This window comes from Oreochromis aureus, linkage group 12 (assembly GCF_013358895.1).
Source record: "Oreochromis aureus strain Israel breed Guangdong linkage group 12, ZZ_aureus, whole genome shotgun sequence".
Classification (NCBI taxonomy): domain Eukaryota; kingdom Metazoa; phylum Chordata; class Actinopteri; order Cichliformes; family Cichlidae; genus Oreochromis; species Oreochromis aureus.
In genome coordinates this window covers 20,302,163-20,324,065 of record NC_052953.1, presented here as the reverse complement: position 1 = coordinate 20,324,065, position 21,903 = coordinate 20,302,163, and the positions used below count along the sequence as shown (strand labels likewise).

The 21,903-nt window shown below is 39.8% G+C and overlaps 1 protein-coding gene across 2 annotated transcripts in view; it reads left to right on the top strand.

The window, feature by feature from the left end:
- Nucleotides 1–3,596: 3,596 nt before the first annotated feature.
- The window catches only part of sgsm1a (small G protein signaling modulator 1a), a 35,621-nt gene continuing 17,314 nt past the window's right edge, over nt 3,597–21,903 (top strand). For both annotated transcript variants that reach the window (XM_031755479.2, XM_031755480.2), the window contains exons 1-3: nt 3,597–3,896; nt 4,038–4,081; nt 15,088–15,163. In XM_031755479.2, coding sequence (XP_031611339.2) covers nt 3,878–3,896; nt 4,038–4,081; nt 15,088–15,163 — 139 coding nt within the window. In that variant the 5' untranslated portion in view covers nt 3,597–3,877. The remainder of the gene's footprint in view (nt 3,897–4,037; nt 4,082–15,087; nt 15,164–21,903) is intronic.

Sequence of the window (21,903 nt, the reverse complement as noted above, 5' to 3'; positions counted from 1 at the left end):
ACTTTTTAACCGTCTTTCAACTAAAACGTCCAGGATGATTTACAGACAAAGCGACGGTGCTAGAGTTGATCAATTTAAATCACTTTAAAGGGCGAGAGGCCTGTCCTTGAAGTAGCTAACTGAACACGGTTGAATTTCACTAGCAGCAAAGACTGATGGGATTGCAGCTTTACTCACATGTTTTTTTAAACTCCTTTCCCCTGAACGCATCATGATGTATAAAGTGAATGCTGATGTTTAGCTGTGTAAGTCATCTCTTGCACATCACACCATCTAAATTCAAAACTCTGCAACCTCACATTTTCTCTTTTTATCAATATGAACTAGAATTTGTTGTCGCCTGAAACTCAAAATTTACTTCAGAGCAGAGGTCAAAAGCATGTGCTGTTCAGTAAGCTTGTTGGTGTGACTCATGAGTATTGTAGGACATATATGTAGAGCTGGGGGACAACAAAGTTACAGCCATTTGTGACCATTTATGGGGAAGAGGAAAATTATGTGGCAGTTTAGAAAGGGAAAGAAAACAGTGTGTAGATGCAGTAGGTTGAAGAATCCAGGCTAAACGCACAGCAGCCACAGGAGGTGCAGTGCACACAGTCCAGAGAGATGCTTCTCAGGCTAACTGGTGATTCTAAATTGTGCCTGTGAATGTTAGTGTGAAGTATTTTTTTGTCTCTATGTGACAGACTGGCAGCCTGCCCTGGATCCAGCATCCTTACTTCAATGTGGTTAAGAAAATGGATGGAGGTATTTCTCTGTGTTTTCTGTTGTTTGCTTTTCAAAGTAAAACCTTGTGATTCTGAAACATTTTCACAATCTTGGATTTGCCCGGTCTCAAAGGAACTTCTTATATTGTCCTCTTGTTGGCAGTGACACAATCCTTTTCTTTTTGCATGTGACTGACAGGTTTGGGGTGAGTTATAAGGCATTTGGCAGGTGATTCATGGGGTTTGGGGAAATGTATCTTCAGTGCTGAGTTCAAAGCAGTTTTTGCAAAGCCGTGCAGAGGTATTCTAAGTTTCTCTCCCTTAGAATATAAAGACTGAATTTGGATTAATTGGTACATTATGATCCTCATGTCTTTATTTGCAAAAAGGCCAAGGAAAATTGATTTCAACATCTTATAGCTGAAACATGAGTGAAAGATTAAATCAAACAACAGGCTTCTGACACAGTGTAACAGTAATTTTAACCAGTGTGCAGTCGGTCAGTTTGAACTTCCACAGATTTAATACAGAAAGCCATAAACAGCACCTTGGACCATCTTGGTTTGCTGATCCTGTGGCATCATATAGTTTGGTGAAGACAGCAAAATAGAATCACAGCAGCTTAACTGCACTGATTAGGGAAACCTAATAAAATGAACTTGTAATCAAATCTACCGCTTTTAGCACTGAGTAGTTTGAAAAGGCTACTAACTGGATAGTCAGAGAGCCGTGGTCATGTAGGTCTGTGAGCGGAGAGAGTGCATCAAATGAAGTTACTTTGGGAAATGGATATGACACAGGATAGGACAGGAGACATCCAGTAATATTATAAAATTGTCACTTAAGAACCAAGTTGCAGCCGCGTTGTCTGGCCTGGTGTCACATGGTTTACTGCCCGGCTTCACCACCTGAAGCTGGGGGAACGTGCTGTGCAGAAGGACTGTTTAATAACTGTTGTTTTGGCCCTCTCCTGCTAAATGGACAACAAAGGAGAAGCAAAGAAGAATTTAGATTCTTTCCCCTTTAAGTTGGTGCCTCTCCGGGTAATAGACAGAGAGGGAGAGGCAGAGAAAGTGATAATACAAGTGATAATATTATTGTTGGAGCTAGGATGGGGAAAAGCTGGGAGGGAAAGGCTGTGGTTATCCAGCCGAGGTGTAGGGGCCCCTGAGGGCCAATAACATAGCAACAAACCATACATTACTGGCCTTCTCAGACATACAAACCTGTCAATCTGCATTGGCATACATGTGCAGAAGAGCATCAGACTGACAGGAGCCTCCCTCACATGCCCTGGTGTCTGTTAGAGCACGTCGACTCTAATCACGCATCGACATGTGCATGTTGGCTTCTGCCAGAGGCTCTGCTGACAGGCAAAGAGGCCTGTATGACACAGCATTGTTATTTCTAAAGCTGGTGTTGGTGTGGTTTAAAATTCCTTAGAGTTGTTGTCATTTAGAAAATAATGAAGTCCCTAAATTTAACTTTTTTCATCTGTTTTGTATATTTATATCAAAATGTATTTAAATCAAGTTTTATTGCAACCCCTGTTATTTGTTATTTGACCTGTCCACTTGAATCTTGTTGTGATTCATAGGAATCTGTCCAATTTTCTTATACGTTTTTCTTCCTACACAGAAGAGCGTTAAGCTAAAAGGCTGTAAATAAATGTGGAGTGTTGATGTTTGTGTGCATGAGCTGTGGTCTTAAGACAAACATTGCTAATTAGGCAGAGGATAGCTGGTGAGGAGTTTGGTGTGCTGTGCCGTTTACTCAGGCAGAAGTCCTGTTATGACACTTAACACGACATCCTATTACCTCACATTAACTAAAGGTGTGAGTCACCCCAGCCGGGGAATCCTGGGTTAAAGAGGATGCTTGTGAGGAAAACAGCGTGGGGGGAGAAAGGGGCCCAGCCCTGCACCCCTCAGTCCCCTCAGTCTGTCATCTTGTGTTATCACTCCATCCTTTCACCACCTGATTCACCTGACAGCTCAGTCCTCCAGGCGCGGCTGGACTTATGGCCTTAAGATCTCCCACTCTATAGTTCACTCAGGTCTATTGTGGTTCTCCAACTCACATTGCAGGTTTCTCTAATGTGTTCTGATTTGGATGCTATGAGAAAAAAAAATAAAGTAAGTACAAAATTTAGATAAAAGGTGAAAAATGGTGATCCATATGGACCTGCTGGTTCTGTTTCTTCTAATCACTGGGCATAAAAATAAATTACACAGTCGCCATCTTCTGGACAGTGTGAGTTATAACTCTTTGTGGGGTTTTTTTTTTTTAATTTTACAGAAAAATAATCAAGAGTCATATCTGGTTTGAAATGCAGCAGAGTGTTACAGTAGAACAGATGAGGGGAAGAATGGATCTTCATATATATTTTATTTTTATGTATTTATGTATGTATGTATTTATTTATTGTTTTAGTCAACGCATTAATCTTTGTCTCCACAGTTTATGTTGATCCAGAAATATGGCTCACAGGGAGTTTTAACTAATAAATAAATAAATATTTTAAGGATTCGTTTTTTTTTATTTCTTTTTATTTTCTTTTGCCCCTTTTGTTTTTATTTATTTATTCATTTAGTTAGTTATTTACTTATTATTTTAGCAGTTACGGTTAATCAATCAATTAATTTTATTTTATTTTATTTGTTTATTATGTTAATAATTGATTTTTATATAATAATTTTTACCCAGAATTTTATTTAGTTTTAGTTTTGTTTTGTTTGGTATCTTAATGTAACCGTTCTTCTACATTTTGACCACAAGATGGCGTAAGGACAAAAGATTTCCCCATCTGATAAATTTACGCAAACACGAAGCTCTAATATGTTTTAGTCATGTCTTAATTTCAGTAATAGATTTCATCCAAACTCTCGGTTAAACCAAATTATTTTTACTATCCTTGAGTCAGATTGTCGCTAAGATTTCTTGTAACTAAAGAGCGTTTGTAATACGTTGGGGTTGTATCCGTAAATAATACAATCTACTCCGATTTTAAGGCTAGAAAGTTGTCTTTCGGTAAATATAAATATGCGGCACATTTATTTCCCAGCGCAGCGTGTCTTTAAGAGGCGTGTGCTCGGAGGAGGTGGAGTCGTGATCCACATTGTACAAGCAGCTGATGGGAGGGTGCTGCGTTCAGACAGGAGACAGGATCCATGGCAACAATCATGGCAGGTGGGAGCAAAAGAACATTTTTTAGTAATCATCTGTTGTTTAAATTTATTTAAGTAACATTTGGCTCTGTTTGGGAACGTGGAGAAAGTTGAGTCGTGCCAGAAAGTAAAGATGTGCTGTTTGGGCTTATTTGTGTTTCAGAGGCAGAGACCCGTCAGCGGCTGCTGCGCACCGTCAAGAAGGAGGTGGGTGTTTTCAGCTCAGCAGTTATCGAGTCGGAAAAACAAACATGTTGGTTCGTATGAAGCTCTCCAGTTCAGCCTGTGCTCGAAGAGGCTTGCCAGGTGATCCCTAACAAAGACTGGCTGGCACCGTGTCCGCTGTTTCCTGGTGATGACTACAGATGTGTGCCTGTGGTGCTCATCTGTACCTCTGCCAGAAAAACACCAGAAAACAAGCTGATAGTAAAGGAGAAAAAGTAGAATACTAATAATAGTTATTAAAGTGCAGTAACAGTTTATTGTTGCTTAATTTGTTAAGGTCTGTTCTCAGCATGAATGATGTAGTGCTGCACCTCACTAATTATTTGGGTGGAGAAGCAGCACGAAGGAAGCAGATTGTCTTTAGTCAGTGTTTGTTGTGTTTATGGCACAGCAAACCATCAGCCTTCTGCCAAACCATTTGGTGATTCTAGACTCAAACTGTGTGTGTGTGTGTGTGTGTGTGTGAGCGTGCCCGTGTGTTTGTAATGAGTTTTGTGTATATAAAAGCTTCCATAAATGCCACTGACATGTTAATGACTGTTTAGACTGTTACATAAAGCCCGTGTTAATGAGGCTGGTGCGGGGATGCAAAGCTCGACCTGCAGGAGCATCTGTTTGGAGGAAGGTGTTATTAGATTAGCTAATGTTTTTATGGTTCATAGTGTTAAGCCCTTTGTTCCACAAAATGAATGCCTTAGTAAGATTATAGAGTTTCATTAGATTATGATGAACTGTCGAGGTGATTGTGCCGCCAACACTCCCCTATACAATCTTGAAGATAAGCAGGCACACCACATTAAGCTCAGTAAGAATTAAAGTGAACTGCAGGTGAAATTCTAAAGTCTGAGAGCCAAATATCCTACATGTCACCAGTCATGGAGGGGGAAGGTTAAAAATCTATCCAGTGGCATATAGGCCAAACCTTTGCCTTGATGGTGGAAGCATGATGGAAGTGAACATGTAAGGGCTGCTGAGTCCAACTGATGGGCTGTGCCTTCACAAAGAGCCTCCTTTCATACAGATGCTGAAGGTAATCAAGAGTGGCACCATTTTTTCCCCCAGTTTGCTCCTTTTTTTTAAGACTAACCAAGCTGCAAAACACGAATTAAATCTTAGCAGCTTCCTTAAAGAAAGAACACCTTTTTTCACACATAGCAGCTGTATTTAAATCAGCAGCAAGCTTCTGGGGTGGTAACTGCATCCACCCAAACATATTTAAATTCTGCTTTGACTGGCAGGAAACTAAAACTCGCCGACAGGAAGTTGATTTACCATAACAGAGAGGCATTGAAATGTTCACAGAAGAGCGATAACATTTTAACAGCTGAAATCTAAAACGAAAGCACATCCAGTGTATTGGAGATAGATGACAGGTGCATGTCTGTTAGCAGACTGCTGTGTGTTACCTTATTGTGTTTCCATTGTCCTGTAGTGGTGTATACCAGCGTTTTGTTGCCCTTTGTTTGTACAGGATAGGTTTTCTCAGTGTCATCCACGCCTTTCTAATATAACCTAAACCCTCTGAGTCTTGTTGGTTTTGGTCTCTAGAAGAATATTCAGGTGAAGAGGGACAGTAACAGCTGTTTGATTGTTGCATGGAGACATTTTTAGCCTTTATTTGATAAAAATGTTTGTTTGTTTTTTAGCTCTCCTCTCTAATTACCTCATGCTCTACTGGGCTTTATTCCTTTAAATCATCACATCCTGAATGTTGTGAAAGGAAGAGTGTAGAGGTGGTGGTCTGATTTGTTTTCCTCCGCGTCTCCAGTGTTTATCTGTGGAGACCAGACCCTTCCCATGATTAAATATGCTCTCTGTGTGCATAAGGCCTCTCAAAGATTCATTCACTGGGGCTCTTTGTTAGTGTAGCAGCGACTTTATTCTCAGACAGCTTTTTAATGATGTAAGAATCTGAAAAGAAAAAAGAAGAGTGGAAAGTGTTACATTTTTTTTTTACAATATTCAATAAGGATACACACTGAACTGATACGCAAACAAATGACACATTTTTTAAACATTTTCATCATTAAAAAAGGATCATTGATCCTGGCAGTGATCGGAAGCTTATAAAGGAGGTCCTTTTAAAACCTTTGACATCTGAGGTTTTCTGTGCCGATGAGTGTCTAAGAGTGTGGCAAGTGATTTAAAAAGATATCTGTTTTATTTGCAAGGAAAATTATTAGATGTTAAACATTTCAATTTGCCTTCCAGCAAATTTAGCCCACAGGCAGGACATTAGATGCAGAAAGAAGCCTCAGAAAGCCAAAATGTCTTTGCAGGATGCGCTGAAAGTCTTACAGAGTCTGGTGTCACAATGCATACATCTACAATCAGAGCAATCGGAAATGTGGCCTGTGTGGAATTTTGTCAGGAAAAGCCTTTGCTGTCCAAAAATAGCATCAAAGCTAAGCTACTGTTTTACAAAGCAGCCAAAGACCAGATCATTAGGAACAGAAACATATACACATACGTTTGTTTGGCCACAATTTCAATAATGTAATGTGTTGTACTTATGTAGCGCTTTTCTAGTTTCACCCACCACTCAAACCACTTAAAGCACTTTATCTAGATCACAGCCAAACGCCATTTAGAATCACCAGTTAACCCAACATGCTTGTTTCTGGATGGAGGGAGGAAGCCCAAGTACCCGGTACAGCAGATATGTTTGGTTCACAACAAAAACATCTTTTAGGAGAAGGTCCTCATTCCAACTTTGATTGGAAATGCAAATGTTATAATTTGGGGTTATTCATTCATTCATCAAAAAATGAAGCTGAGCCAGAAATTGAGCTTTCAGCGGGATAAAGATTCTGATCACAATAGAAATTCACTAAGGAATGTCTCAATCAGGAGAAACTGATGGATTTAGAGGAGTCTAATAAAAGCTAAATTGAGACATCCTTCAACATTTTTCAGCTGAAGAGTGGCCAAAATCAAAGATAGTGGAAACTTACTCAGAGGTTTTTAGAGTTTTTTTTTGCTACATCTATTAAATCTGTTGATAACATATTTGAAAAAACTGTATTTACTTCTTCACTCCCTGAAAGCAAAGATAGATGTTGTTGTTGTTGTTGTTTGTGCCATTTTCACATCAGTTTATGGTTTTTATTACTCAGTGTGGGCTGTGCCATATGGTGACTCTATGCTGTGTGTTCTCACACTCTCCTTGCCCAGCTGGTTTTGTGCCATCAGTCTGCTCAAATATACCTGGATGTGGGCCATTATCCAGAGAGCGCAGGACGTCTGTGACAGCTGAATTGCCTTCTGGCGCAAAATTGTTTTAAATGAGAAATCTTATTTGCCTCAGCTTTGATACAGAGCCCCACTCTGTCTGGCTGCGTCTCGCTCTGATCGTGCTGCTCCCTCCGCCTTCTTGAAAATCGCGTTTGCACGTGTACGTGCACACAAACAGAAATACACACCTGTGTTTGCTAAAGGAGAGAAGGGGCAATAGAGAGAGGGAGAGAGCTGTGTCATTTAGTTTCCTGTTTAATTTTTTACTGTTGAGTCTTGAGTTCCCCCTGTCTATAAACGAGATTGCACAAAAACTACCAAGCTGAATTTCATAAAACTAGGTGGAGAGGTAGAGCGCGGTCAAGGGAAGAATCTAGTAAATATTTATGCACATCCGGAGTACTTTCTTTGAAATTGCTAAATAGAGCTTTGGCCTTGGCTTAATTACATTTGGAGGACAAAAAAGCAAATGAATCAAAGTTAGAACTTTTGCAGGTAGTCAGACTGAATAGACTGAGAGGTTGACTCTGTTTATAGAGATTTTTCACTTTAACTGTTTGTGCAGCAAACACAGTGGAAGTCTGTGAATTTCATCATGTTGTGTTGATTGCTTGTGTGTATTCTCCTGGTCTCAGGGATTTGTACAAGAACCAGTTCTTTACAGACGTTGCAAGACAGAGACTCTGACTCAGTAGTGAGCAGCTACTAGATACAAAGCAGATTATGGAGTGGCTACAGCACTAATCCAGGGCTGATGGGTTCATTTTGCAGGGACAAATGCAGGGAAAACATCAGATATTATTATTGTATTAGAAACTAATATTTCTGAGATTGTTGCATTAAAAACTAGCATCTCAATTCCAAAAAAAAGTCAGGATGCTGTGTAAAATGTAATGACCTGCAAATCTCATAAAACTATATCTAATTTTCAGTGGAACATAGAAAACATATCTATGTTATAGTAAAAAAAACTTTCTCATGAAAAAATATTAGCTAATTTTGACATGCCTCAAAAATTTGACACGGGCAACAAAAAGCTGGAATCGTAATTGGAACTAATTAGTTAGACTGGCAACAGGCCAGTAAAATGACTGGATATAAAAAGAGCATTTCAGAGCAGTAAAGCTTCTCAGTAGGCAGAGGTTCATGAATCTGCAAAAAAAAAATGTGGAAAACTTTCAGAATAATGTTCCTCAATGTAACATTGTGAAGACTTTTAATATCTCATCGTCTATGATACATGAAATCATCATGAAAATATGAAAATCTGGAGAACTCTGTGTGCGAGGGACAATGATGAAAATCAGTATTGGATGCACGTGATCTTCTGGCTGTTTGGCAGCACTACATTAAAAACAGAAAATGTCTGTTGTGGAAGTCACTGCAGGGGCTCAGGAACACTTACAGAAATCACTGTCTGTGAGCACAGTTCACTGTGCCATCCATAAATGCAGGTTACAGCTCTGTGATGCAAAGAAGAAGTCATATATAAACATAATCCAGAAATGCTGCCATCTTCTCCGGGATAAAACTCATAAAAAACAGACTAAGGCAAACTGGAAAAGTCAAAATTTAAAAATCTTTATGGACCATCCGATTTATTATCAGCTCTCAGTTCAAAATCCTGCGTCTCTGATGGTTTGTGGGTGCATTAGCACTTCTACAATTGACAGCTTGTATATCTGGAAAATGCACCATCAGTGCTGAAAGGTATATAAAGGTGACTTATTAAAGTGGCATGTGCCTCCATCCACATGACTGTTTTTTTCAGGGAAGGCCATCCACATTTCACCAAGACCATGCTAAACCACACATAGCAGCTGTTACAGCAGCATTGCTTCCTGCACTCCATCCAATCCTGACCTTTAACCACTCGAAGACATTTGATCCATCATGAAACCAAAAATATAACAAAGAAGGCCCAGGACAGCTGAGCAGTTAGAATGCAATGCCATTTAAGAATGGGACAACATACATCCATCCATTCTCCTTTGTTTAGCCAAATCAGGGTCACTGGGAGGCTGGCGGCTGTCCCAGCGGCCATAGGGCGAGAGGTGGTTTACACCCTGGACAGGTTGTCAGTCTGTTGCAGGGCTAACACAGAGAAACAGACAACCAGTCAACTCACATTCACACCTATGGGCAATTTTGAATCACCAGTTCACCTAACCCCATTAACTGCGTGTGTTTGGATTGTGGGAGGAGGCCGGAGTACCCGGAGAGAACCAACAATTCAAAATGAGCAGATATTATATATAAAATAGTAAAATGTCTCAGTTTAAAGATTTGATGTTTTCCATGTTCTTTTGTGAACAAAATGTCAATTTATGACATTTGGAAATGTGCATTCCGGTTTTATTTACATTTTGCATTTTGCATTATTTACATCCCAAATTTTTCTCTTTTTTTTTGGAAGCAGCCATAGTGACACTTGAATCGATAGGATAGGATTACCTGGCTTTGCTGAGGTGCACTGCTGCTACACTGCTTATAATCAAACTGAACTACAGTACTTCATGCTGTTTAGTATGGCAGCTGAGGCAAATCTGAACAAACTGGACCACATTATGTGAATGGAGGGCCCTGCTTCCACTAAAGCTGTCCCGCCTCGACCTCGAGTCATACAGTGTGCGCCGTGTAAAACTATTTCATGTCAAGACTGAATATTGACACTGTACAATCACTGCTTAAAAACTCCACAGTGTCCTCGTAAAGGTGCAGTCATCAGAAAGAAGTTTTAGAAAAGCCACCCTGTGGTTAGAGTACCTTGGTAGCTATTTTGGGCTGTGTTGTGGTTACACTGACTTTTATGGTGGCATCGCATTCTCTGCCATTTCTACAGCTGATCGCTCTTTTCATTCGTTATTAGGCTGTAATTCACATAATGGAATCGTGATTCAGCTGGACGCCTTTATAAGAGAACTGCAGCTCTGTGTGCCGTAGATTAACATGAATAACAGTAATTTTTTCTTTTTATTGTGCGCTCCCTTACTTCAGCATTAGACTTAGTGATTATGAATAATGTTGGATGGAGATTTTAATGCAAGGAGCTTTCTCTCTCCCTCTTATTTCCCTGCTCTGCTCTTGGAGGAGTTAATTGGAATACTCAAAAGATCCTTTATCACTCTGGCTGTTGCCTTCAAGAAGACTCATCGTGCTTTGCTGCTGAAACAAATCATTTTTTTCTGTTAATTTTCAGGTTTTTCTTAAATCTCAGTGAGAATATATTGTTTCTTGGGTAATATTCTAGCAGATATGGTTACTTTAAAAAGTAAAGTCTGGGTGGATTTCTGCTTTATTGATGCCAGAGTAACAAGATGACGACAACACGGCGCATCTAGATATTAATAGTGACTGTCGGAGAGCCGCACTCGGCCTCTTATTTCAGAGATGAATGAATGTTTGTGCGTCCTTTTGGCGGAAGTGATCCACTGTGAGACTCGTGACGTCTCCATAGAAACCTGTAGGTTGTCTGTGCTTAGACGTTTTACCATATAAATTCCTCAGAGGCCTGATCTGTAGCCCAGACGAGAGAGATGAGGACGCAAGCAGAGGAGGAGGAGGAGGGTGCTTCCTCAAGTTAGCAGTCAGTTTTCTGTGTGTCGGATGCATTGAGAAAGAAAACTGGTGCATATAAAAGCCCTCTGTGTTTTAAGTGTTTGTGTGTGTTTGTGTGAACGCAGGCTTTTATATAATCATTAACGGAGCTGGTGTGCATCACAGTGACTGCCACTTTCTCTGGTGTGTCGGCAGTGTGAATCATTTCTGTTGATGCTAAAGAAAACAATGCTACTGATGCGAACAGTCCAAGTTTGAGTAATGACTGCTGTCTAATTAGTGAGTTGTTTTGTTTTTTTATTCCAGGCTTCTGGGTTCATTTGTCTTCCAAGTATTTAGAAAAAAAGATTTGTGGATTTAATTTGTCATCTTGCATAAACAGTGAGAGCTCAGTTGGCTGATTTTCTCAGCAGTGTGTGTGCATCTGTTACATTTTCATGCCTGCAGTCTCTGTCTTAAAAATAGTGGTAGGAAATGCAGTGTTGTACGCTATATTGCCAAAAGTATTCACTCACCCATCCAAATCATTGAATTCAGCTGTTCAAATCACTTCCACAGCCACAGGTGTATAAAATCAAACACCTAGGCATGCAGACTGCTTCTACAAACATTTGTGAGAGAATGGGACGCTCTCAGGAGATCGGTGAATTCCAATATGGTATTCTGATAAGATGCCACCTTTGCAAGTCCAGTCCTCCACTAAATATTTCACAGTCAACTGTTAGTGGTATTATAACAAAGTGACGGTGACTGGGAACGACAGCAGCTCAGCCATGAAGTGGAGGCCATGTAAAATCACAGAGCGGGGTCAGCGGATGCTGAGGTGCATAGTGCCCAGAGGTTGCCAACTTCCTCCAGAGTCAATCGCTACAGACCTCCAAACTTCATGTGGCCTTCAGATTAGCCGAAGAGAAGTGCTTCAATGGGTTTGTATGGCCATCCAGGCCTTGCAACACTAAGCAAAATGCAAAGTGTAAAACACTCCACCACTGGACTCTAGAACAGTGGAGATGTGTTCTCTGGAGTGATGAATTGCGCTTCTCCATCTGGTAATGTGATTTACAAGTCTGGGTGTGGCAGTTGCCAGGAGACGGTACTTGCCTGATGGCATTGTGCCAAGTGTAAATTTTGGTGGAGGGAGTGGGGGTTATGATGTGGGGTTGTTTTTCAGGAGTTTGACTCCATCCTTTAGTTCCAGTTAAAGGAACTCTTAATGTTTCACCATATCAAGACATTTTGGACAATTTTATCTTCCCAACTTCGTGGGAGCAGTTTGAGGATGGCCCCTTCCTGTTCCAACAAGACTGCACATGTGCACAAAGGAAGGTCCACACAGACATGTATGAGCGAGTTTGGTGTGGACGAACTTGACTGGCCTGCACAGAGTCCAACCCAACAGAACACCTTTGGGATGAATTACGAGTTAGGCCTTCTTGTCCAACATCAGGATCTGAATAATTCCATTGTGCTTGGTGATTGTGCTTGCCTGCAGCTTCTAGGAGAATAGTCAAAAATTCCCATAAACATACTCCTGAATCTGGTGGAAAGCCTTTTCCAAGCAAAATATAAAGATGTGGTGGGTGACTCAAGACTTTTGCACAGTATTAAACATCACTTTATAAACTTACCAGTCCTGCCAAATGTCTGAGTAACTTTGTTCAAGTATAAAATATAAGTACTTTTCAGTTATTATAGTTAACCTCTCACTTAAAATCAAATTTAAGTGAGAGGTTAACACTTTTTACCTCATTTGTTTGAGAACTAGATTAGCATTTTATAAATGACCAATAAACATGAACGTCAGATGACAACAGTAAGGTAGCTAAAATTACTGTCATCTTGATTAACAGCAGTATTTAAATTCCTCATAGCCAGTAGTAATAGTTAGATAATAGCCACCCTTTGATTACTGTGTGCCTTCATATTTTTACAGCTCATGCTTGCTTAAATAAAGATCTGAATGCCGAATGGATGACCTGAAGTGATTTAATTATCTCAGTTTGCTTACAGTAAATATAAGATCAAAATACAAGTGTTATAATCCATTTATGTATAGTGAGTAAACTAGTAATGAAATTATTAATCAATTTAATTGTGCCATAGTGGAAAATCCAATCTGAAGATAGAACTTTATCTAGTGGAAAATTTTATGATCACGCTGTAAATTTCATTGCCTTATAGTTGCAGAAGTGTCGCACAGAGAAAATATTTGCCACCGAAATATAGAGTTAATGTGCTGGAGAAGGAGTATAGAAACAGAGCAGGGGAAACCTCTGGATTGTGTGTGTGTCTCCGCAAGTGTGTGTCTTTGTGTGTAGTGGGTGAACCTGGCAGTGTAATATGGTCGTTGTGGACAGACTCATTTCAACAGGAAATTACAGCTATCTGTGTGGCCGTGTCCAGGGCTTGATACTTTCCATGCATATTGCAGACCAGTGCCCACACAGTAGGATGTCTCCATAGCCACCAGAGCATCTGATACACCCAATCATCTTAACTATTGGCTATACAGTTAGTGCCTTATATTATCTGACTACTTACCTTATTTGTAGGTTTGCCTCTGTTCACCTCCACAGTGGATACAATCTTTATGTGATTGATATGCAGATTTTTAGCCTTAATCCAAGGCTTTAACAAAATTCTTGGCAGTAAATACTTTGGAAATACAACTATTTTTACCCACAGTCCCCAAATTTCAGAAGATCAAAAGTAATTAAACAAACTAACATCATTTTAAATAGAGGGATTATTTTAATAATTGGATGAAAATCCTTTTGCAGTCAGAGACTGCCTGAAGTCTAGAAAGACAGGGACATCACCAAAGTCTGTTTCCTCCATTTAACTGTTATGTTATAGCTTTTCTGCAACCACCTACTGCAGTTGTTGCTTGTTTGTGGGGTTTTTCTGGCCTCTGGCAAGCATGTTCTGTTTGACTGAAACCAGGTGACTGATTTGGCCATTAAAGAATATTTTATTTCCCCTGAGAAAACCTTGGGTTGCTTTTGGAGTCTGCTTCTGGTTACTCTTTATTTGCACTGTGCAGTGTTGTCTGATCATTTCTGCAGCATTTGTCTGATCTGAGCAGAGGGTACAGCCTTGTACACTTCTGAATTCATCCTTATAGACTGCTATCAGCTGTCACATGTTCAATAAACAGTAGTGACCCGCTTCTATTGGAGACATACTGTGCATGCCGATGCCTCCACCATGTTTGACAGATAATGTGGTATCAGATCATGAGCTCATTCATCCTGGTTTCATTTGTCCAAATATTTGTTCTAAACCATGCAGGCTGGTTTAGATGTTTTCTGACAAAGTCTAATCTGGCCTCCTTGTTCCTGAGTGTAACCAGTGGTTACAGCCTGATGATGGCCTCTCTCATTTGGACTTCCTTTGGACCTCATATCGAGAGTTCCAGTGAACAGTTACCAAATGCAAGTTTAGTCACCCCGGGGTCATTTATCTGCTTAATGCGTTGTAGAATAACGAGGCAACAGGCCTCACCTGGCCACAAAACCAGGTGTGAGACAAATGTCCAATCACTTTTCATTCATACTTCCTTCGATAGCATGTATGTGTAGAACATGTTGCTATTCTTACGCAGTTAATGCAGTGCTTTTGTTAAACTCCTCGATTAAAAGCCAAAAGTCTGCACGTCAGTCTGTTGATTTTTTTTTTTTTTATTCCACTGTGGTGGTTCAGAACTATAAAAATATTTCATTGTCCAAAATCTTATGGCTCTAACTGTAGCTGTCATGTGATCAGAGAGAGGGACAGACCCCAGTGATGACAAAACCTAAATAATAACCATTTCTGATGTCTGACCTTCTCTATCCTTATTTTAAAAACAAGTTGGGCTTTGATTCATTTGGATGTTAAAAGTGAGAAACAGGCGTCTGTGATGAACTCCCATCCCTCCCCTTTCTCCTTCCACACCCAAATATATCACCTCCATTTCCCAGTAGTTTGAGATGAGAGCTGGTGACTCATCCACCAACTTAACATGCACTCTTCCTTCTTCTGTGTTTTTTCCCCCCTCCCTTAATTTCAAACCCCAGTTCATCACTGAGCTCATTTTAATGCACAAAAGTGCATCAGGATTGAAATATATTTATCTTCCTGTGCCACCGAATGTTTTTTGCCTGTTGTGGCATATTAATGAATGAGTCACCCAGCATCTGCCATGTCATTGACAGGTGAAGCAGATTATGGAGGAAGCTGTCACCAGGAAATTTGTCCACGAAGACAGCAGCCATATTGTGTCCTTTTGTGGTGAGTAATCAAAGAAATCGTGAAGCTTTTGCTCTCCAAGTAATTCTGCAACACTGGAAAGGCTTAATGTCAGCTTATTTCAGTCAACTTACTCAGAACTCTTTATCTTTTTTATCTTTCCCTCTGAATGTCTAACTAACAACCTGATCTTACATTTCTCTTAAAAGTGGCCTAAAACTCATGATTAATTTCAACCATTAAAATATTATCAATTATGAATGATGCCTTGCTCAAAATTACTTCACACAAATTATACTTGCTTATATCTCACAAGTCATTTATTGATTACAGGACAAAATTAAAAACAAAGCAATCGCAGTGATACTTCTCTTAACCATTAAGCCACTTCATTGCACTTTTTTCTGCTTTTTTTTCAACCAAACAACTACTACTGTTATAACTTGCACATTACATTTCTCAGTTTATATATACTAACTTATTGGAAGTTACATGTCTACTTTTAATGCACAGGTACGATACACAATCTGTACTTTTCAAGTTATTCTAAATATTCTTACTATTTAAACATCTTTCAGTATCCTGCTCTGTTTGCACACTACAACCTGGGTTTGCCACTTATCTGCACTTTAATTTTAATAACTGTACAGTACTGTTTTAGTAACTATTGTCAATGATGTAAATATGTAAAAATTTTGAGTGCTTCTCTTCTATGCCCTGTGTCCTGTTTGTATATGTGTCTTTTTGCTGCTGTTACAACCAAATTTCTCCTTGTGGGACAATTAAAGGATTATTCTATTTACACTCATTACAACTTCACTAACTGAATAGAAGGGTTTCTTTAATTAATATTAAATTAATCAATATTCTCATGTAGAGTTATTGATAACAGTGAGATGTTCAGTACTTTCAAAGAAAATTTGGTTGTTACAAAGAAATTATCCATTGGTCTATGTTATAGAATTAGTTTTTCCACAAGGAGAGATGGTGGATGGTGGATGAGTGCCTACTGCATTAACAGCAGGCATTGACACACTTTTAGCACAAGAGTATATTTATTGTTCAGTACAAATAAGAGATATTTAAAGTTCAGTCCTTTACCAAGTGTTTTTGTTCTTGCCTCCAAATCACACTTCTGGATTGCAGTATGATTAGTGCGAGAAACACACTGCCCACATGCAGGTGGTCACGCTCATCGGATGTCTGGCTCAGACCGGAGCTGTAATCAATAACAAGATATATTTGTGGATTTAAGTGTGAATAAAATGACTCTCAGCTTGCAGAAAAAGTGATATTTTTACTAGCTGTGTGCAAAGACAAAGACTGTTGGAGAAAAAAGGCATGGCGTAACACACACCATCATTATTAATGTGAAATAAATGAATTCTAATGGTGTTCAGATTAGAACCCAAACTCTGACTCTTGGGATGATTGGTTAGGACAGGACAAAGCAACTTATGCGCATTTATGGTTTTTTTAAATGTCACAAAACACACAGGTTAAGTAAAAAAATATTAAGAAGCTCGGGGGATCAAACCAGGAATAAAGCTGAACACTGGCAGAAAATAAGGCATGTAATAGAATAACAACTAACAAAGGGAAAGACAGAGCTGTTAATACCATAGACTGTATTTAAAAGATGGACATCGCCAGTGTGACATCATCCATTGGACTCGAGCATTGGCGCTTTGGCCATGGTCATGGTTTGTTTTTGTTTTTTAAACCAGCAGTGGCCATATTTGGAAGAGAAGGTGGTGTCATCAGCAAATCTGGGTAGCAAGCTGCATCCATGAACTGTACGACTGCAACACAGAGAAATACATATCAGTTAATTAGTGATGAGACTAACAAAAGACTAGAATTTGACTCACCAAAACTGGAGCAAAAAGTCTGTGCCATATTACTTGTCAGATAATTTAACTGAAAATGCTTCAAAAGCACCAAAAGCACAAATGTAGCAGAGAAGTCCAGTTCAGTGACTCCAGTTACAGAGGTGAAGCCTAGCGGACACCAGAAGGTTTCAGCTACCTGTGTTGTGACACCTGCCAACCTGCCATCGGCTCCCATAGACCAAAGGATCATTTCCACGCCCTAAAGCCAGTTGCCCAACTGGATGAATTATAAACCGATTAAGCCCAACCTAAACAAGGAGAAAATATTCATAGAGACAAAAACATCCTTTTGATAATTAAAAGTTAAGCTTTTTCACATTGGATTCTTGACTTTGACTTCTTTGACTTGACTTTTTCCACATGCTTTGACTTTAGAACCTGCCTCGTGTGGCCACTAGAGGAACTGCATGCGGCACACCCACACTGGCTTCATTTTACATGCCTAGAGGCTGTAAATATTTAGAGTAGGGAAGAGAATTAAGTAGGGAAAAAGATTAAATAAACAAATTAAAAAAGGCCTGTGGCATAAATGATATCATTGTACTACTGTATAAAAATGTGCAAAGAGGTGTACCAGTGATAATAAAGAGAACCTGGTGGGTCTCTATAGGCTCGTAATTGCGCACTTGCATTGCTCAGACTAATTGGATCAGACTAATATCAAAGAAGGTAAATTAGACGCTGCAGAAACAGTGACTTACCTCTTAGTGTCATTGTTTCAAGAGATTCATTTTGAGGCTTGTAAAATCAAAAATAAGCTGATTTAGAAATCAATGTTGTTTCCTTTTTGGGTTCTTATGTAAGCTCACTCCCTCATAATATCTGTGTAGAGCCTGTTTGGGTTATTATCATAGTAGGAAAGGAATTTGCAGCACAGCTTGAACCTATTTAACAACCATAAGTGAATAATGTTGGACATCCTTCCCATCCAGTAATGAGCTTACCCAAAATCTCTTTTTTGTAGTTTTATTTTCCTGCAGGAGGGTTATGAAAATAATTTGTCACAGAGCTCAGATTTTTGTTACAGTGCAACTAAAAGACTTCTTTAATACCTCTCAGTGTTGGGGGGGATGTTCTTTATGTGTTTCCGGTGGTGCTTTCATGTTTCATTTCATCGGTCTCAGCCTGCACTGTGGACATTATCTGTTGGATCATCTAATAGCCTGATTTAATAGCTGCTGCTCTGTCTGAGGTACATCTTTCATCTACTGCTATCATACCAGTACCAGTGGAAATTCAGCAGCAGGATGACCCTCTCATCTCTGGGTTGTTGGGGGGGGTTTGACTCAAGCTACTACATGTCTTTCAGATGTGGTCTATACAGAGAGTGAGTGGAAGATGGGAGAAAAAACTCAGCTTGCTCACTGGGGAGCAATTAAGTTCCAAAGCCCAGGCTAGTGTGATGAGCTGCCCAGGCAGAGGCTGATGTTAGTGTGCAGGGAATGGGAAAGCTGTTCACTTAAATTTAATCATAATAAAGATAAAATGCTTTTGAACACTTTACCATTAAAATAAATGATCATCAGCAAATGTGAGCACCTCTATAAAATCAAAGGGCTTGGCAGTTTTATGAGAAACAACTGTTGGTTGTCATCTATTGGGGAACAGCTGTAAGGGCATTTCCAAACAATTTGAAGTCTATCATACGACAGTAAGAAATATTATTCACAAGTGGAAAATATTCAAAACAGAAATCTTCCCAGGAGTGGCCTGTCAGCAAGTATTCCCCCCAAATCAGAGAAACCTAAGAGCTGCATCTCAGACTCTACAGGCACCAGTTAGCATGTTAAATGTTAAAGTTCATGACCGCACAATTAGAAAATGACTGAACAACCTCATCTTGACTGAAATGCTATAGTGCTACCGTAAAAGAACTTTGCATAAACGAATGCCACAAACGCCAATGAACTGAAGCAAAGGTGTAAAGAAGAATGCCAAAAAACTCCTTCACCATGATGCGGGAGAGAGTTATCGCTGCTAAAGGTGATTCTATAAGCTCCAGAATGATGGGTTATACTTAATGGTAGTGAACACATCTGAAACACTTCATTGGATTTTTGCTGTTAGAAATACTTCCTGAAGCTAAAGTAACATTGTCACCAAGTGTCCTCCACTTTTGCTGTTGGTAGTGGAAGAAGTATTTTGAGTGCACATACACTGTTTTGTTGACATACAGTTTTAAAGAAGCACAGTGTAATAAGCAGTCAGGCCAGCAGTATCACATCAAAGATTATCCTTGCACCCCAAGACTAGCTTTGCATGATTCACAGTTCAAAATAATGCTCATGTGTCTTATGTTTACCCTTAATGCACCCTCTCAGTTCATTCACTGTCCAAAAAAAGCTATTTTAGCTTCCCTCCCCTTCCCTTCAGGCAGTTGTTCTCTGATTGACTCCTTTTCTCAAACAGAAGGTTAGATTGGCAGGTGGGTATTCTTTTTCAGCTTACAGCCAGAGTTATGTGTCTGAGATTTCCGTATCGGGGATATGGTGACACACACACAGTAGAAAGAAAAATGCCTAAAAGCGAGCAGAGAGGAGGAGGCTGAAGTTAACAGGGGTTACGTCATTATTGGAGATGTTTAATACGAGCATTCGTGGTGTGATATTATTTATGTGACAGAAAAAAAGGGAAAACAAACACATTCTGCTCTAAATATTTCACTAGCAACTCTCTGTTTAAAACTCAAATCTTACTGAAATTAAGCTGCTGTTAACTTTTTAGAACCTCGTGCTGACTCATTCCCGCAAACACAGAGTGTGGAGCAGAGGACACGATGCCCAGACTCTCTCTCCCGTTCATTTGCTGAGATCCACAACACAAATGCCTTGGACGAAGTGTTGTTCAGCTGTGTCACTGCCAAGAGTCTCCTAATGCACTCAGTTGCCACAGATACAGGATGATTAGAGGCAATTTTCTGTATTAGCTGTTTTCACCATTAGGGACTGAATCCGTGCATGTGATGCTCATTTTCTTCACGCTATACGATTTTTGTGATTATAATTGCATTAAATAGTTCATATAAAACTATTCACTTCACTAAATAAGTTGAAATTCCAGTATTGAAAAAAGTGAGTAACAGGTTTCCCTTTTTCTAAAACTATGAGTACCTCTGCCACAGATGTTGGTTGTAATTTCAGAGGGTTTAATTTAAGTGATGCTGCAGAGATTGTGACATAAGCTTGGTAGATCAGTAGTAACTTCCACAAAAGTGTAGAGGTTTAAAGCTTTATTGCTTTCAGCTTTGGCATCGAAGACGACTTAGCTGAAATGGTGAAAGGGTAAAGGGCATGAAGTATATTTGGAGGCCTTTTAATGTAATCATGACATTCAGATTGTTGCCCTTAGATAGATGTGAGAGATAATGAGCAAAAAATGTTCAGGGTGGGGGAAACTGAGACTTTTAATGCCTGTGCTGGAGTAAAATCTTGCTAACCGGATTTTTTAATAGTGACAGAAAAAGTCCATAAAAAAGGAGTGGGGGTGAAAGAAAGAGTGACAGTGTTTAGTGGGGTGAAGATGGTGGAAAGACAACGATCATGATGCCGATGATTCGGCACTGGCTCTCCCTCCCTCTGCTCATCTCGCTCTCCCGTGAGTTGCCATGGCAACCCCAGCCTTCCCCCTGAACCCATGTGAACAGAGCTACGGGATTAGTCCTGAAAGAGAACTCAAATGTCAACACAGCTCCAGGCGCTGCCACGTAGACCTGAAAGGGAACGGGGGGTGTCTTATTCTTTGCCACGGTCAAGTGACTGTGCAAGTGTGTCCACATGCCTTTAACTTGTGGGCCGCTTACTGGGTAAACTGGAAGATTATCTGATGGTTTGGCATATTTAACCAGGGAAACAGTTTAGCAAATATTCATTCATCAAATAAGAAAAAAAAACAGGTCACATGACAGATGCTACATCTGTACAGTGTAAATGCACTGAACGTGTACACACATGTAGACTATACAAATACACAGTATTAACAACTTCTATGTTGTTGAGTACAGCTTAGAAACCTGAGCTTTAGAACGGTCATCTTGGTTTTCTCTTTCGATGTGTAAAAATAAAACAGAACAGAGACTGAAGTGACCACACACTAAATGGCCATTTCATTAGGTACACATATAACACTTTTTGCACAAATACCAATCACATGGCAACAGCTCAGTGCATTTAGGCATGTAGTCATGGTCGCGATGACCTGCTGAAATTCAGATTGACCATCACAAGAAAGGTGATTGAAAGAAGATTGATAAGATTGATGGTCTGATGAGTCTCTATTCCTGCTGTGGCATCCGGATGGTAGGAGCAGAAAGTGGTATGAACAACATGGAGACATGGATCCATCCTGCCTTGTATCAGTGGTTCAGGCTAGTGGTGCTGTGAAGGTGTGGGGGATATATTTTCTCAGCACACTTTTGGCTCCCTTAGTATCAGCCAAGCGTTGTTTAATCACCACTGAGGATTGTTGCTGACCATGTCCATCCCTTTATGACCAAAGTGTGCCCATCTTCTAATGGCTGCTCCCAGCAAGAAGACAAAACTCGAATCAACTCAAAATGGTTTCTTAAACAAGACAATGAGTTGTACTCAAATGGCCTCCACAGTCACCACATCTCAATAGCATAGTGCACATATGAGATGTGGCGGATCGGGAGATTCACATCCTAAATGTCCAATCCACTAGCCAGGTATAAAAATAAAGGGCCGGTGACGATATTTCAGCTAACACAAACTTGATTAACAAGGGGAATCCACGGATGCCTGCTAATTATTTGCCAAGTAACATACAAAAGAACAATTTCACACCAAATTTGGAGCCCAAATTTAAGGTGTTGAAGGTACTGTTAGTGCAATTAACTGCGCAACAAGCCACATTATTTGTCAACTAACTGCT